Source organism: Poecile atricapillus, chromosome 15 (genome assembly GCF_030490865.1).
Source record: "Poecile atricapillus isolate bPoeAtr1 chromosome 15, bPoeAtr1.hap1, whole genome shotgun sequence".
Taxonomy (NCBI): domain Eukaryota; kingdom Metazoa; phylum Chordata; class Aves; order Passeriformes; family Paridae; genus Poecile; species Poecile atricapillus.
Genome location: NC_081263.1, coordinates 8625982 through 8641878, shown reverse-complemented (window position 1 = coordinate 8641878; position 15897 = coordinate 8625982). Strand labels below are relative to the sequence as shown.

At 44.4% G+C, this 15897-nt stretch overlaps 1 protein-coding gene across 5 annotated transcripts in view; it reads left to right on the top strand.

The window, feature by feature from the left end:
• Positions 1 to 13757, top strand: part of EYA2 (EYA transcriptional coactivator and phosphatase 2) — an 88612-nt gene extending 74855 nt beyond the window's left edge. For 4 of the 5 annotated variants that reach the window (XM_058850501.1, XM_058850502.1, XM_058850500.1 and 1 more), the window contains exons 10-16: positions 512 to 601; positions 5996 to 6054; positions 6862 to 7022; positions 7992 to 8106; positions 8688 to 8809; positions 9592 to 9692; positions 13161 to 13757. In XM_058850501.1, the coding sequence (XP_058706484.1) occupies positions 512 to 601; positions 5996 to 6054; positions 6862 to 7022; positions 7992 to 8106; positions 8688 to 8809; positions 9592 to 9692; positions 13161 to 13241 (729 nt within the window). In that variant the 3' untranslated portion in view covers positions 13242 to 13757. The remainder of the gene's footprint in view (positions 1 to 511; positions 602 to 5995; positions 6055 to 6861; positions 7023 to 7991; positions 8107 to 8687; positions 8810 to 9591; positions 9693 to 13160) is intronic. The other variant, XM_058850499.1, reaches the window with a different exon arrangement.
• Positions 13758 to 15897: the final 2140 nt, after the last annotated feature.

Sequence of the window (15897 nt, the reverse complement as noted above, 5' to 3'; positions counted from 1 at the left end):
GGTTTACGTGGTAGGATTGGGCTGTTTTGACTCTGCTGGTGCTGGTAAATAAGTGGGCAGCTTCAGTGGGAATGGAATTGCTGGTTTGAAGGACAGGTTAGGAAAGAATCACCCTCTGCATGTCGTGTTGCTGGGCAACTATCCCCAAACTATTTGTAATGATGCAATTGGAAATCAGTCTTTTATCTAACCTACTGAAACAATTCTTACATAGTTTCAGGTGTGTAAAGGATCTTTATATCATCTGAAGTGTGTGGGCTGTTAGTGGTCAGGGTGAGTCACAGACATCCTTCGAAGAACAGAATTTGTTTATCTAAAAGAGCAAAAGAAAGGATGGGAAAATCATGTTAGTGTTAAAATATGCTTGGGAAGTAAAATTACTTTAATAAATACATCTTAAGAAATAAGAATGTGTAGATCCCGAGTTTGGTCTAAGATCTCCCACCCCCCACACCTATTCCCAAAAAAGAAAATCAAAGTGAATGGGAAAAACCTGATTTTCCCCCGACAGGACACCACAACGTCTGTGCGGATAGGTCTCATGATGGAAGAAATGATCTTCAACCTTGCAGATACACATCTGTTCTTCAATGACCTGGAGGTATGGAGCTGCTTATTTTATTGAACATCTTTCTCTGTAATCATTTGCATGTGGTTTACAAACTTGGGGGGGTTTGGCCAAGAAACTTTTTATTTTTGACCCCAGACAAATGGACTTTAGTTGGCATATTGGAAGCATGCCTTTGACACCTCCATTCTGTTCAGGAATTTATTTTCTAAATATTCAGTTAACAGTGATGGCTTTTTGCAGGTTTAATAAATGTAATAATGAGGACATTGCTGCTGCTTCTCCTAAAATTTGCTATTTAATAATTTTATTAAGCTAAATTAGCATCGATCCTATGGGGGCAGGCAGCAATTAGCTGTGAGCCAGAGCAGAGGTTTTGAGAATGTTGCTCTGTTCCTGAGGAAAGTTTTGCACAGACAGAGCAGAAGCTCAAGCCCAGGAATACTGCAGGATGAAACTATGGGAGTTTCAATGTAACAGACCAAGAGGAAGAATTTTTCCTGCTGGTGACATGGTTAGACCTGACTGTCTCTCATACAAAGCAAAAATCCTTTTGAGTCTGTGTTAAAATGCAGTCAAAGCGCTGCTGGCAGGATGCTGAGGAGCAGCTGTGCAGCAGTGATGAAAATGTGTTGGCATTTGCAGTCAGAACACTCAGTCTGAAAGGATCATGTACAGAGAGATAAGGTGGGGTTTGTGCTCTGGGCACCTTGGAATCAAAACACTGCTTGGAGGCATTTGGAGAAGGAAAAACCTGGCATCCCTGGGCGGACTTCTGATTTTTCTTTTTTCCCCCCCCTTCCCTTGAAAAATAAGGAATTTGTTGCTGTGCCAGATGAAAGGAGAAAATTTTTTCTGTGCCTGAGGAGTTCAGTGGGAATTTCTGGTTCCTTCACTGCTTGATTGCGCTGTGGTCCCCTGTGTTAGGGGAGGCACAGCCTTTCCTGCCACCTGGCTCCTTGCAGTCTTGAGGTTTCACTTGCTGAGAATTCCTATTTCCTTTCAAAGGCAAGCACCTAAACTGACAGATTTTTCCTCTTTCAACTTTTATCACAGAGGGAGTTTGTGATGAGGGCACAGCAAGTACAAAGTAAAATCTTTCTCTTAGGAAAAAAAAAAAAAGAGAGCTCCTCTTTGGGAGCCCAGGACACTGTTTAGGTAGTGATAATATTTAATACAGAACCATCACCTTTCACTCATCAGAGCTCAATATGTGATACAACAAAGCTCCATGTCGTGCACAGTTGACCCTCCAAAACCCCTCTGCCTTTCTAGACTTCTGCAAGAATTACCAGATTTAAAATAAGTTTTCTGCTTTTTCCACTAACTGCTCTAAAATTTTAAATGAAGCAGCAAATTGTCTGGCCTTCGTCAAATTGTGCACATTTGTCAGTCAGTAACTGCTCTGGGCACTGGTGGTTTGGTTTTAGCTGAGCTTTTGCAATGAAAAAATTGATGGATGATGGAGAACTAAAGAAAAGTAAATGTGCCTTACAGAATTTTACTTTCCAAAAAAGTCATGTCAGTTTAGAAGAATTTGCAGCAGCAGAGTCATCCAGAGTTACCCACCCTACTCCTTAATTTAGGATGATAAATAAAAGTCCCCTTTGTGTATTCACAGAGTGGTATTTAAGGATCATACATCACTGAGGACCGGGCTTTAAAAAGTGCAGTGAATGACATCCTGAAAAACGACAAAAAGAATTTGTAAAGAGCAGCACAGGAACAGATTCAGTGCAGAGCCACAAACATTAGCACAGACATTAGCACCATCATGTGGTGCAGTGCTGGCCTGCACAAAACAAAATGAGCTGGAGCTGCACAGGGCAGAAACCTCCTCTGACCATGCAGAGGGCAGGGGACTGTAGCTGAGGGAGCAAGGGGTGAGTTACCCATTTGAAACCAAAGCAGGAATTCTCTTAAACACAGCAAAATGTTTCTCTGGCACAAATCTGAGTTCAGCCATTCTGGGGGGGTCCAGCAGACTGGACTAACCAGAGCATGGCTGGCCTCAGTCATGGCCATGAATAAGGGGAAAGAGTGGAGAAAATGTCACCCATCCTCTCCAGAGAGGCAGGTTGGACAAGGAAATCAATTCCCTTGCTTTAGCACAGGGGAATGATTAATTCTGCTGGCTGCAGTTTGCAGTGCTGTGCAGAGGAGAAGGTACTGCCAGGGTTTAAAGCCCTTCTGAAGCATTCCCAGGAAGTACCTGAGGAGGACAAAAACATTTGTCCGTAGATACAGGAGGGTTTGCACAGCCCTTGGTAGCATTTGTGTGATCCTCCTTAGTCTGGCAAGGATGTGATATCACATCATAGCAAAAAACTGGCTTCAAAATATAAGGGAGGAGCCTGAACTGGGGAGTGGGGAGAAAGGATAAAAGGATTCTGAAACTCTGGTCAGCCAGGGCTTTATCTTTTCTTAGGATCTACCCAGAAGGGATTCAGGTAATTGTTTCCTGGATGCATTAGCTGAATGCACTTTGACTATGCAGTTCCATTCAGATGGATCTATTCAATCCATCCTGCTTTAGCCCATCCTCTCGTAGTGCTGCAGTCCAGTAGACAGGCCAGGTTCCCCAGATTCACCCCAAACCTCAGGGTAGTTGTGTGGAAGGAGGCTGATCACTGGTTCCCAGGGCAGGGGGGTGACTGGAGAAGTCTTAGGCTCCTACTAAAATCTTTCTGTCTTTTTGCAGCAAGGGATTCTCTGTCTGCAAGTTAAGTCTTACAGGCAGGTGAAATCCCTACAGTCTGCCAGTGTGAGCCATGCAAGGTGTTGTGCACAAAGGGCTCTGATCACGCTGCAGAATATATCAGCAAATATTCACCTGACAGGAGATATTCTCCATCTCTGCTCCTCTCTTTAGGGCAATCAGGGAGAAGAGAACTTACCCAAGGTTACAAATCACAGTGAAATTAAAATACAAACTCTGGGCTTTCCAGGGTTGCGCTTTTTTTCCCAGATGCCTTTTGTTCACAAGTACAATGCTGGCTAAAGAATAGCACCTTCCACCCCCAATCCCTCTGGGGATGCTATTGTCCAGCTCTCTGGAAAACAGGTATTAAGGACAGGAGGACTGACAAGGGACCAGGAATTAACAAACAAGGGGATTATTGTGTTTACAAGTTGCTGCCTTTCGGAGCCATCCCCAGAGGTTTTGTGTTCTGGGAACTGTTAACTTGATGAGGATGCAAGCTCCACTGATCAGTGAATCCATGAGATTTTTAAAACTCTCTAGCACAGTCCTGATGCACAATTAGACCGTGTGTACCTTTTTAAGATGTTTTTATACCTTGAGAGTATTTAGAGGGAATGTGAGGGATAACAGAAGGAGCTCCTCAGGAGCCCTGTATCTCACAAGGAGGCAGCAGAGGCTTTCTCCAAGCCAGCAGTGCCATTTAAAACAGCTCAGGCTCCTCTAAATGTGGCTGTTCCACCTGGAGGCTGGTTGTACAGCACCCAGAGATATGCCAGGAGTAAAACCATAGCTGCAAGGGGTGGCTGAGATCTTAAACGTTTGGCTGAGGTATAGCTGTGTGTGCCACACATCACCCCCCTGAGATCCCAGTGTAGCAGCTTAAAAATCAGCAGATGTGAAACCCGGGCCACATCCCCATCACAGCCTCGCTGCCATTCCAGCAAACCTCCTCCTTCTCAGCAGCCAAGGTATCCTGCTTTGGTTCCCCACTCACTGAGATTCCAAGGAACTCCTGCAAGGATGAAAAATGAGTCTTTTTAGCCCCGTGGCAGAGCGTGGTGCTCGCTGTGGCTGCAGGCAGCTCCCCGAGTTCCCCGGTAACACGAGAGGCGCAGCCGGCGCTATGAGGTAGCGTCTCACCCCGTGGCAGGGTGTTTTATTAACTTAGAAATGTGATAGCTACTGTTGTCACACTTCAGTGTACAGAACAATCCATTCACAAATGAGAAAAACAGATCCCTCCACAAATGCCTTTCCCCTGACTAATGCCCCGCACGGTGCAGGGGCTGCAGCACCGTGACCCCAGCGTGGTTCACAGCAGCCACTGCCAGGGGCACCTAAAAAAGGCTGGGCTTGGAGGAGAGAGGTGCCAGCAGAGAGAGATCTGCTGTTCAGCTGCTTGGCTGCAGTTATAGACAGCAATATACACTCCAGTGATGGGTTGATGAGAGGGCTGATGAGATGAGAACAAGATGCAATTGTGTGTCTTTCTGAGAATTGTCTGAAATGGTGCAGAAAATCTCATTAATATGAACAAGAACTATCTGTCATGTTTTGTCATTGACAACAAGTTTGGTTACTTGTTTGGGGAATTTTCTTTTCATTTTTTGAAAGGGGATGAATTAAAGTAAAGTAATTCATCAAGTTCATTGTATAAGGAAGGTAAAACAAATTCTGTGGTTTACAGAACACTGAAGTGGTTCTCAGAGTGAACCACTCAGTTCACTGAAGTGGTGGAAGAATTACTTCACCTTGGTAAGCTGCAGTTGTTCTGACTGCAGAGTCCTGTTGGTACCAAGTGTCACAGCTTTTAAACTCTGTTGAAAAATTAACCAAACAAAAGATAGTGTCCATCAGCTTGCAGGCTTTCTGTTTTGTTCTCACTTGTAAGGCTCGTGGAGAAAAGAGTGTTGTGGTGGGGGAAACTTCCCAATTTTTCTCTTTCTAATCGTAATGCTGAGACTGGGAAAGAAACCAAAGGAATAACATTTCTCACATTTTTGAGGCAGGGCCTCCACCATTGGAACAATGAAGAATTTTGGAAGATAAGATCTCGAGCACATACTTCATGCAGGCTGAGCTCCAAGGGTATATTCTGGTTAAATTTCCTGTGCACAGATCTCCTCATAACTGACACACGTTGCTCGTCAGCTCAGTCTGTGGCTGGGGCAGGGAAAGAGGGTTGCCTTCAGTGCTTCAGCCCAGCTTCCCTGCACATCAAAGGAAGCTCAGCCCCCTCAGAACAAACTGGGAAAACACCGGCAGGGCAGGCGTCTCTGGAAATCTCTTTGGGACAGATCTTCTCCCCCTGTAATTATGTGGGCATACACCTCCTGTCCAAAGCAGTATTCTCACAGGGGGAAAGGCTGCCAAGTCTCTGCCTTATCATGCATACAGAGTAGGAAAAACACAGCTTTCCTGGCTAAAACACAAGCATCTCTCTCCCTCCTGTCTGCATAGGAAGGAGTTCCACTCACTGTGCTATTCAAGAGCTGTTGTGCCCTTAGATAACAGCAGATCTCACGTACACTCTGTCTGTTCATATTTTGTGCAAATGCTATGTGATACTTGTTGCTAACAATTAACTGGCTTGACAACAATACTAGCAAGTTGTAAGATTTTATCTCAATATTATATTTAAAGTAATTTTGTGTTATATTATTTCAATATTTTTTTCCTCAACATTGACTCAACTACTGTATTTTTTTTCATCTGCCTCTCAGGACTGTGACCAGATCCACATAGATGATGTATCTTCAGATGATAATGGTCAAGATCTAAGGTATGGGGTCTCCCCAGCTGGCAGCTGCAGGACAGGCTGTCCCCAGCCATTTGGAAATAGCAGGGGGCTGGTCAGTGATTCTCAAACCTGCCCTGACTCCCCTCCTGGCTCCCTGCTATCTGCATTTATCAAGCACACACAAGTACAGAATCCCCTTTCTCACATTATTGTGCCTGTGCCTTCTGTTGGCCCTGACTCTGCTGAGCTGTGAACCATTCCGGGAATAAATCTAAATCAGGTTGAACTCCAGTCAGACCACACCAGTTTCTGATATGATTTAACCAGACAATTGTCACAGCTGTCACCAAAATGCTTCAAAACCAGACTGAAAGGTTTCCCACTGTCCAGTCTGTAGTGAATGGGCTTAGTAGTGAGGAGTTGGACTTTGCTGTGCCAGATCCTCGTTGAAACTTGTCCCCAAACTGCACCAAACATTACCATGACCTATGTAAGTTGGGTCATCATGTTCACAGAAACTATTTCTGTACAATCCATCTGCTTTTCCTGAAGTGTTGCCTGCAGAGCCATGGTAAAAGGAAAAGAATGAAATGTGCAGAACTCATATAGAGCTTTGCAGTTTGTGGTTTTATGGATGATTATTGTGAGACATAGATGTAGGAACAGAACATTTTTCAGATCTGTGCTGGTAATTGTGCTGAAGATGAACTTCAGTTCTGTACAGCATGTCCTGTGTGTGCCTCTGCTGCCACTTGTCTCCACATTTCCTCGCAGTTGTTTCCCCTCCCTGCTGGCACTGTGCAGGCTGTAATTACACTGACCTCTCCCCTTCCCTCCTCCCTCTCCCAGCACATACAACTTCTCTGCCGATGGCTTCCACAGTTCCTCTGCCAGTGCAAACCTGTGTCTGGGCTCGGGGGTGCACGGGGGAGTTGACTGGATGAGGAAATTGGCGTTCCGCTACCGCCGGGTCAAAGAGATGTACAACACCTACAAAAACAATGTGGGGGGTAAGTGCCAGTGGCCAGGCCTTTCATCTTCCCAAGAAGTGCAGGTCCTCAAGGGACATCTCTGGAGGAGGTGTAGGGAGCCTCATGGTGTGAGTGCTTCACAGTGAGCTGAGCCTCCGCAGTCACCCTGAAATGTGGCTCTGTGCAGGATGTGCGGGAGTTGCACTCAAATACCTGCTTTAGTGGTCTGAGAAAGACTCAGGTCCAAGTGTGGGGCTTTATTTTGTAATTTATTTGGCAGGAAAGCAATATTCTCTAATTTTCCAGAACGTTTATCAGGCAAGCAAGCAGTTCAAAACTAAATACTCCCTTTTTTTTCTACACAGCATGTCTTATTGCTGTCTGAAAGCTTTCTTGTATTATAACTGCTTGTTTTTAACTCCCCCGAAACAATACCACCCTGGGTTCCTTCATTTCATCTAGTTCCAAACAGTTCTTCCAAGAGACTCTCAGCTTCCCTTTCAGTACATCAGTGCAGGTTTCCCTCTGACTAGAAAAAGAAAGAAGCAAAACTGAAAGCATCACCACAGCTTATTTGTTGGTTGGAGGACAAGTCTACCCTGCACGCACTGGAACTGGGGCACAGCTTTCCAGGAGAAACAAAACCATCCTGGCCTCAGGTGTCTCTCTGCCCAGGTCTTTACACAGCTCTTCTTGCTGGCTTCCCATGCAAGCTGCATCTCACTCCAAGTGTTCCAGGGAGGTCCTGCCATGTGTGCTCCACTGAACCATTCCACCAGAGAGGAAGGAAGCTGAGCTGCAGCAGCAGAGGATTGTGCTGCAGTTGGGCCTCAGCTCAGGGCAGAGCCCTGGAGTGACACAGCAGTGACAAAGGGAGGCAGTGGCACCAGGGCCAGGAGAGGGGCAGTGGGAGAGTTCAGAGCACAGGCAGGTGCCCTTGGCATTGTGCATACAGAGCCGTGCAATTCCCTTTCTGTGCTGCTGCAAAGACACTTTCCCTGCTTGCAGGTTTAATAGGAGCTCCTAAGAGGGAAACCTGGCTGCAGCTGAGAGCAGAACTGGAAGCGCTGACTGATCTCTGGCTCACACATGCTCTGAAGGCGCTGAATTTGATACATTCCCGGTAAGAACGGCTCCAAGAATTGCCTGTGGGCTTGATCCAGGAGCTCCTTTGCTTCCCTTGTTTTCCCCCTGTAAACAAATCAAGACACATTTACAGGACTTTGCTGGCCAAGCCTGTGGGAGGCCAGTCTGCACATGTTTGCCAGGCTGAATTATCAAGGGTTGGGGTGAGCTTGGGATGGTGAACTGAGAAAACCAGTTCCTTTTCCTGCCTTTCCTTGCCTCCCTCATCCATGGCATCATTTACAAGAGAGGAGAGGGAGGGAAGAGCTCTTCTGTCCTTGAACACTGTCCCTCACAGAACCCAGCATGGACATTACTACATTGTGTTTAAATTCCCACCAAAGAGATCCTGGCAAGCTTGCAGTAAGGCTACATCACTGCTGCTAGTTTGGTTTATGTTTTTTTTCATTCTACTGAGCTGATCAAAAGACATTTCTGGTACTCACATTATCTTCCTCTGGCTGCAAAATCCCCCATTGGCTTGGGAACTTCCAGTGGCAGGAAGGGCTTGCTTCCTACTATCTTTCAGTCCAGGGTGAAAGAGAGAAACCCAGATTTCTAATAACTTCTGTTTCCTAGGCCCAACTGTGTGAATGTGCTGGTCACCACAACTCAGCTTATACCAGCTCTGGCTAAAGTGCTTCTCTATGGATTGGGCACTGTCTTCCCCATTGAAAACATTTACAGTGCAACAAAAACAGGTAAGAGCAAACTGACTGAGGCCTCACCCAAGACAGGCTGAAGTTTTGTCCCTAAGTCATGCAGTGGGCTTTATTTTTAGCTCCATGCTTACAGATGTCTAATTCACATCCTGACTCCCACACTTAGCCTAGTACAGACTGCAGGGGAAAAAAAAAGTCTGAAAAACACTTCTCAAGTGTCTCCATGGGGATTTGAGCCAGATATATAGAAATATACTTACCCTATGGAGAACTGAGAGCTCGTGGGATGTCCAGCTGCACCCAGCTGGAGGGAAGGTCTGGTTGGACCTGTTACAGAAACACTCTTTGGATCCTCTTACTCTTGCAGAGGGGTCAAGTGTGCTGAATGAGCTTTGTGAAGCTTTTTGAGTAATAAGTACTGATAGGGGTTGGCTTGGGGCTTTTTTGTATTCTGTTCTTTCTGGTGTGTTTGAACCTCTGAGGATTGCATTTTCATGTTTTTACTGCAACCAGAATGAACAGAAGAGGGCTCTGGAAACTGAGTGCCACGAGTGTCACATCTGTCTGCCAGCTGGTGGCCTAAGCAGGGCATCACAGTCACAAAGCTCACAGAAAACTGGCAGCATTTGCAAGTCCTTGGCTGACAAAACAAGTGCCATGAGATGGAGGATGTGCCTCAGAATAAGTTCCAGTTTGAAAAGAGGGCAAAGAATGTTGCAGCCAGTTCAGTTAGGGGATAACTCCAGTCCTGTGCCTGTATGTTAGCTCTGCCTGTGGTGTGTGTCCAGATTAAAAAATGTATCTTCTCTTGTGTTCCTCAGGGAAAGAGAGCTGTTTTGAAAGAATAATGCAGAGGTTTGGAAGGAAAGCCGTGTACATTGTAATAGGAGATGGTGTTGAAGAGGAGCAGGGAGCAAAAAAGGTACAGTTTGTGGATGCCATGCTGGATTCTTCCAAGTTTTGATTGCCATGACCCTTTGTTTATTTAAGCATTTAATGAAGCTCCTGCCATTTGAAGCAGCTTAAAATTGGTCTCATTTCTTAATATGCAAAATACTCAACAATAACCTTGTCAGAAATTCCATACTCTAAATCCCCCCGCTTTGGCAGCTGGTACAATATTTCAGTTGGTGCGTTACATGTTCCAAGAATCATTCTTGCTTAATAAAAATGGCTATAAAGACATGAAAAGGGAAAATTCCAGTGTGTGCTCTCAGATGAACAGGCAGAGTGAATTTCTGATCTACACATGCTGCTTTTGTAAATTCTGAATTGTTGGAATTAATTTTTGAGTTACTTACTAGAATATGCCTATATCCATACATGTGTTTGTATTTATGACTCATTGAGATCGTGGAGTGTAACTTCATTATAGCAAATACCAAAGGGACTTGTACAGAGTTGCTGCCTTTATCAATGACTCCTGGATCAATGTGATTAATTTCAAAAGCAAAATGAAATTAAAAAATTGTACTGAATACAAAGAACAGAAACTGCAAAAGCAGTGTGATCAGGAATAATGGGAATTGGAGCAGCCAAAGTTTCAATTTCCTAAACTTTAAAACAGAAACCTGCCTGGAACTTCCATTTATTTGCCTTTACAGGGCCAGGAGTACAGTTTGTTAATGGTAAAGATTATTTGCGTGATGTCTTTGTGCATCCTGGGTCTTGTGCTCCTGACATGACTGGAGAAATGTGATAGAGCTGCTTTTGCTCCAGGAGCATTGCACATGAGTTGAGATGCAGGAACTGGCTGAATGAGCTCCATCTTCTGCAAACCAATTTTTAACAGATACACAAATGACTGGTGTGGCTCAGGTGATGTTGAAAATATTACATCACAGGAGCTCAGATGTACAGCTGAAGTTTGTGCTGGAGGACCTGGTATCTCATTCTGACTGAAGGTCCTGCAAAGACTTTCCAAGCAAATTTGAGCTCTTTGGTTGCACAAGCCCAGGAACAAAGGGATCCCAGCAAATGAGGTGGGGAGCAAGTGTTCTATCCCCAGAACTGTATCTCAGGTTATCTTCAAAGCAGCAGAAGCCCAGGTTTTTTATAGTGTATTTTTCCTGGCCAGTAGAAGCAACAGTATCTCACCCACCTTGGAAAAGTACCTAAAACCACAGATGGTTTTGTAGCTCCCGAAGGGTTAAGGAGCTGTCAGGAAGAGTCCAAAATTCATGACTGGGGCTGAAGTGACAATGGCCTGCTGCTTGTGACAGCTCAGTGCCACACTTCAAAGGCAGTGGGTCAGGGAACAGAAGTGCACCAGAGGCTGCAGGGGCTCCCAGCCTGCATGGGGAGGTGGGGAGGTGCAGAAATCTCCTCTGCTGGGATTTCAAGAGCCTCCTGTCTCCTGGCCTAAGCAGCTCAGCCATTAGTAGAGCCCATTCTTTGCTGGGCTGTCGCCTCCTTTGATTGATGACAATCGTTAATCAAACCTACACACCTGAGCTTTATACAGAAAAAACAAAAAAGGGAGGGGACAGGCAGAGAGCCTTGCGCTGTTCTGCTGACAGCACTGATAACATCTCCAGTTTCGTGGGTCATTTTTCTTCACCTGTCTGATGAGTGATAAATCTGTAAGTGCTGAACAACAGGAGTGGCTGGGAGGCCAAGTTTTCTTCTGGTTTAAGAAAGAAAAACAGATAATTTAATGGAAGAGGTTTATTAGAAACTGGGGGAGGGGGAAGGAAATAACTTTTCCCCTTAAAGTGAAATTGTAGAGCAGTGGATTTCAGTCTGCTGTCTCTACACATACTGATAAACAGCTTGAAGAAAACCTTTGTTTACTGGTAGGGAACAGGCAACAAAGGGAGAAGCTTTAGTTGTATTTAAAGGTTAGAGGAGTGTAGACACTCCGTAGCATAAACATCTGGAACCACTGGAGATTTTTGTACAGAGGTAAGTAAAATTGGAAAAGGAACATCTCCCTTCATCAGAATCTATCTGGGAAGTGTGTGTTCTCTGAGGTTTTGTTGAAGCTGTTTATGCAGGAGCAGCATGGTTACAGGTGAACTCCTGCAGAGATAAAAGACTCTTAGCAGTGTTATGCCCATGCTGGAAGGGACTAAGTGCTGTCAGCTTAGGCTTTCTGTACTTTTATTACTACATTTATGCCACTGACTGTGCAGAGACTGACATTCTGGGAGAAGGCAAAGAAAAACAGAGTCCCAAATGTTACAAAATCACAGTGCAGAAAGGAGCTGTGTCTTTGATTTAACTACTTTGCAGTTTTGGAGAAGAAACAAATCCAATGCAAACCCCGGGCTCGCCAGAACCCACCAAAAAAAATTGTATTTAACATCTAAGAGCATGTTCTAATTATTTTGAGGTTCTCTCTGTGCAAGGAGCCATGGGGATCACAGCTATTGCTGAGGAACTCTGCTGTTCAGGGATGCTTTCAGGGCACTCTGGGGACAGGCAACATTCCAGGTCCCCAATGAAATTTAACTGCACTTGTTTCACAGCACTTAAAAAGTTGACACTTTGTCTTCTTTCAGATGCAAGTCTTGTTTTCCTACAGTATATTCACAACTTTTAGGAGAATGATCAGGATATTATAGAGTAGGTCACAGGTTGCTGACCTTCCAGATTTTGTCCAAATGCTCAGATTTCAAGTTCAGCAGGCTGGTTAAAATTTGGACATGTGTGTACGGCTTCAGATTTATCACAGCAAATGAAAATTCAGAAACAGGGAGGCAGAAGAATATTTTAAAATAATCTCCCATAAATGGGAATTAGGAAAGGTTTTTGGGGACAGGCTGTTTTATTACCCTATTGCACCTTCCCCTGAGGCAACAGTGTTACATTCAATGAATAATTGATCTGAGCAATGATACCAGTTCCTACATTTACAGAAAATGCAGTATGACCTACTATTCCAGTTAATTGGGAAAGTCCATTGTTAGAAAGCATTTTGACTGTGTGGCATTTTATCCCTTTATTTACATTTTTATAAATTTTAATAACCTCCTTTTCCAATAGATGGATTTAATTTGTCTGCCAATCACTGATAACAGCTTTCGCTACTGATGTTCACTTAAAACTGTTTCTAGCAATATTGCAGTTTCAGAAACATTCCTAATTAATTTGTGGGGGGAAAAAAATAGGAGCAAAATTTAGTATCCAGCCCACATCCTCCATCACCTGTAAAGCAGGATACTCCTAAATTGTGGAGGATATCTTCCTGTCTGCATAGGAGAGACACATCAACAAAGAGACACTTCCCACTTTGTCCCTCCCTCCCTAAGTTGAGCCTCCTTGCCTCTGGCACTGCTGGCCGAGTATAAAACTCTGTTCCTGAGGGTACAAGCTAAGAAAGTTGTCTTGATCTCAATATTATACAAAAACAGAAAAAAAAAATTGCACTCTTTTGGTTTCACTCTAGCACAACATGCCCTTCTGGAGAATCTCTTGTCACGCTGACCTGGAAGCTCTGCGGCACGCCTTGGAACTTGAATATTTGTAGCAGACCCCAACATCTTAGCACTGGGAGGGCTTCACTCAGACTCTTACATCGGTTCCACCTATTCCTCAATGTTTTCTTGGTAAAAAAAATCCAACAGCAACTGCAGTTTTTCTTTTTTTTGAAGGAGAACCCTTTCAGTGGAAGCCTTTAAGAACTTGCAGCCAAAGAATATTGTCTCAAGTCCTCCTTCCTTTGGACAGAGGAAAATCCTCCTGATCAGTCGGTGGGATGCTGCAGTTACTGGCTAAGGTGGAGGCACAGAGCTCTAATGGCCTTTTTGCCATCAACAAGGCAAATGCTACAAGTCTGGGTCTCCCTGTCAGCGTTCTTGGTTTTGAAAGGGGAAGAGGACACAGCGAGGAGTCTCTGCACAATCCATCACATCACACAGGACCTTCTGAAAATAGGAGTGAAACTGTTGATTCTTTTTTTTTGGTTGTTTTATTTCTTTTTTTTTTTTTTTTTTTTTTTGTATTTTTTTTAATTTATGAACTAATCTCATTACTCTGGTATTAAGCTCTGTACCTGTGTTTTTCATCTGGCTTTTGGGGGGTGGGGGGGGATGGGGAAAGTCTTACTTTTCTAAATTAATAGCTCATTTCTCCAGAACAAACTCTGGGGACAATCATATTGTGTACATGAGTAGTGAGGACACATGGTACTGCTGGTAAGATCTGTAGCTGTGTTTTTGAACCTTACCAAGATGGTACATGGACTGTGCATGTGTCTACACGGTGCCTTATGCTGCCGTCTTGGGGCTGAGGATGGGGAAAAGGTACCTTGTGATGAGTGAAAGGCATTAAATAAAAACATGTTTACATTGTGGGGGACTGGATGACCTGCCTTCTCTCCCGCCACGCTTGGATCTAAAGGTAGGATGTGGAAGGTGTGCTCCCCATTTCAAGGCTGGCCTGGTAAGCTTGCTGTCAAAATATTTAAATTTTCTGGGCCTGGATGGATTTCTTGCTTTGGAAATGGCTGATTGTTCCTTGCTGTAAGGTCAGAAGGATCAAAGCCTCTCTGGAAGGAGGGGTTTGAGATGCAGCAAGGGCTACAGCCCTCACTTCTCAAAGGGTTACACAAGTGCTACACAAACCAGAGGGATATTCCTAAACTCCAAAAACATTTTGAGAAAACAGTGCTATATCTGAGAGGGGATTTTCTCTCAAGCTAAAGCAGAAAATCTGATCTTAAATTAATCCAAGACAGCAGCCCCACAGCAGCTGTGACACATCAGCCTTTCAGTACACACTGTGGGGCATTTGCAAAGAGCTGCTCTCTGGGCTGAGCACAACTCCATGCAAAATGTCACTTTTCCAGCACAGGCAGTGCTGGTCTCAGGCCTTGCTGAGCAGAATTTTCCCTGCTGTAAGAACGGTTTCCTCTGCTTGTGATAGAACTTCCTATTTGTGACAAAGTCAGTGGAGAATTGATCAATGCTTGCACAGTAAGTGCTCTGGTAAATAAACTTTTGAAAGAGTTGGAATAAATGCCAGGCAGTGGAGATTCCCAGAGAAGCACAACCTCAGCTTTTAATACCCCATCAATCAGCTAATTGATCGTCCCTGAAATTCCAGATTTAACACCTGACTTAAGTCAGTTGTCTGAGCACTGATTTGGTTTGGTTTTTTTCCTTAAAGATTCTGGGAAGATTTTGCTTTCTGTATCTATTTAAAGGTTTGAAAGCCCTTGGTTTTGTTGCTGGCATCCTTAGCAGAGCTTTGAGTGGGACACACCAAGGAACACTTACTTGTGTCACACAGGTGCCACCACTTCCTTCCAGTCACCATGGCACAGTCATCCCTCAGTGCAGCAGGACTATGAGGATTTACTGTTCCAGGCAATTTATCATGGATGGAAGAGAGGATCTACAGCAGTTTTGTACTTGGGAACATCCAAAAAGTCTGGGAACATGCACAGACACATGTACAGATCTTGCTCAGTTCCTGCACCTGTAGTTTTATGTATTTCTACATTTCCTACATACTTTACTAGGATTTGGTCACCTGTTTTTCCAGAGGAAAGAAAACATCTCTTCTGTAGGAAAAAACAATGCTCATTAATTAAAAAAAACTCCACAGTCTGGAACGGGTGCCAGAAAGCAGTGGGGCTTCCTACAACAATTTGTACATCACTTTCTTTTTCCTCTAACACAAGGCCATGTTTCAGCATCCAAATTCCATGGGGAAGGCCAAAACATCATTCAAACTTTCAGGTTTTGTGCTTTTCTGTAAACAGTAGCACTGGGAAGATGAACTGTGGCTGCTTTACAAAAGCACAGAACAAGGTAACTACAGGAGCAGGAACTTCAGACAATATGCAGAGATTTTACAATGTTTCAGAAGCTCCAGATAATTAAGACACACACAGAGAAGTCTTGCCCAATTCATGCCCTCGTGAGGGGCTACAGCTGCACTCAGAGGCCCCATTTCTAACCCACAAATGCCCCCAACACTGATGTGTGTCCGTCCAACCCCGCTCCAACCAGTGGATAAATGTTACACATCAAATTGGACAGGCTTGGATACAAAGGTCCCACACTTCTGAGACAGAAGATGCCAACATAAGTGAGAGTACCTGTGATCTGGAGACTGTGCAGAAGTGAACATTCCTCCAGATTGAGCCAAAACTGGAAATCCAGGAACACAGAACATTT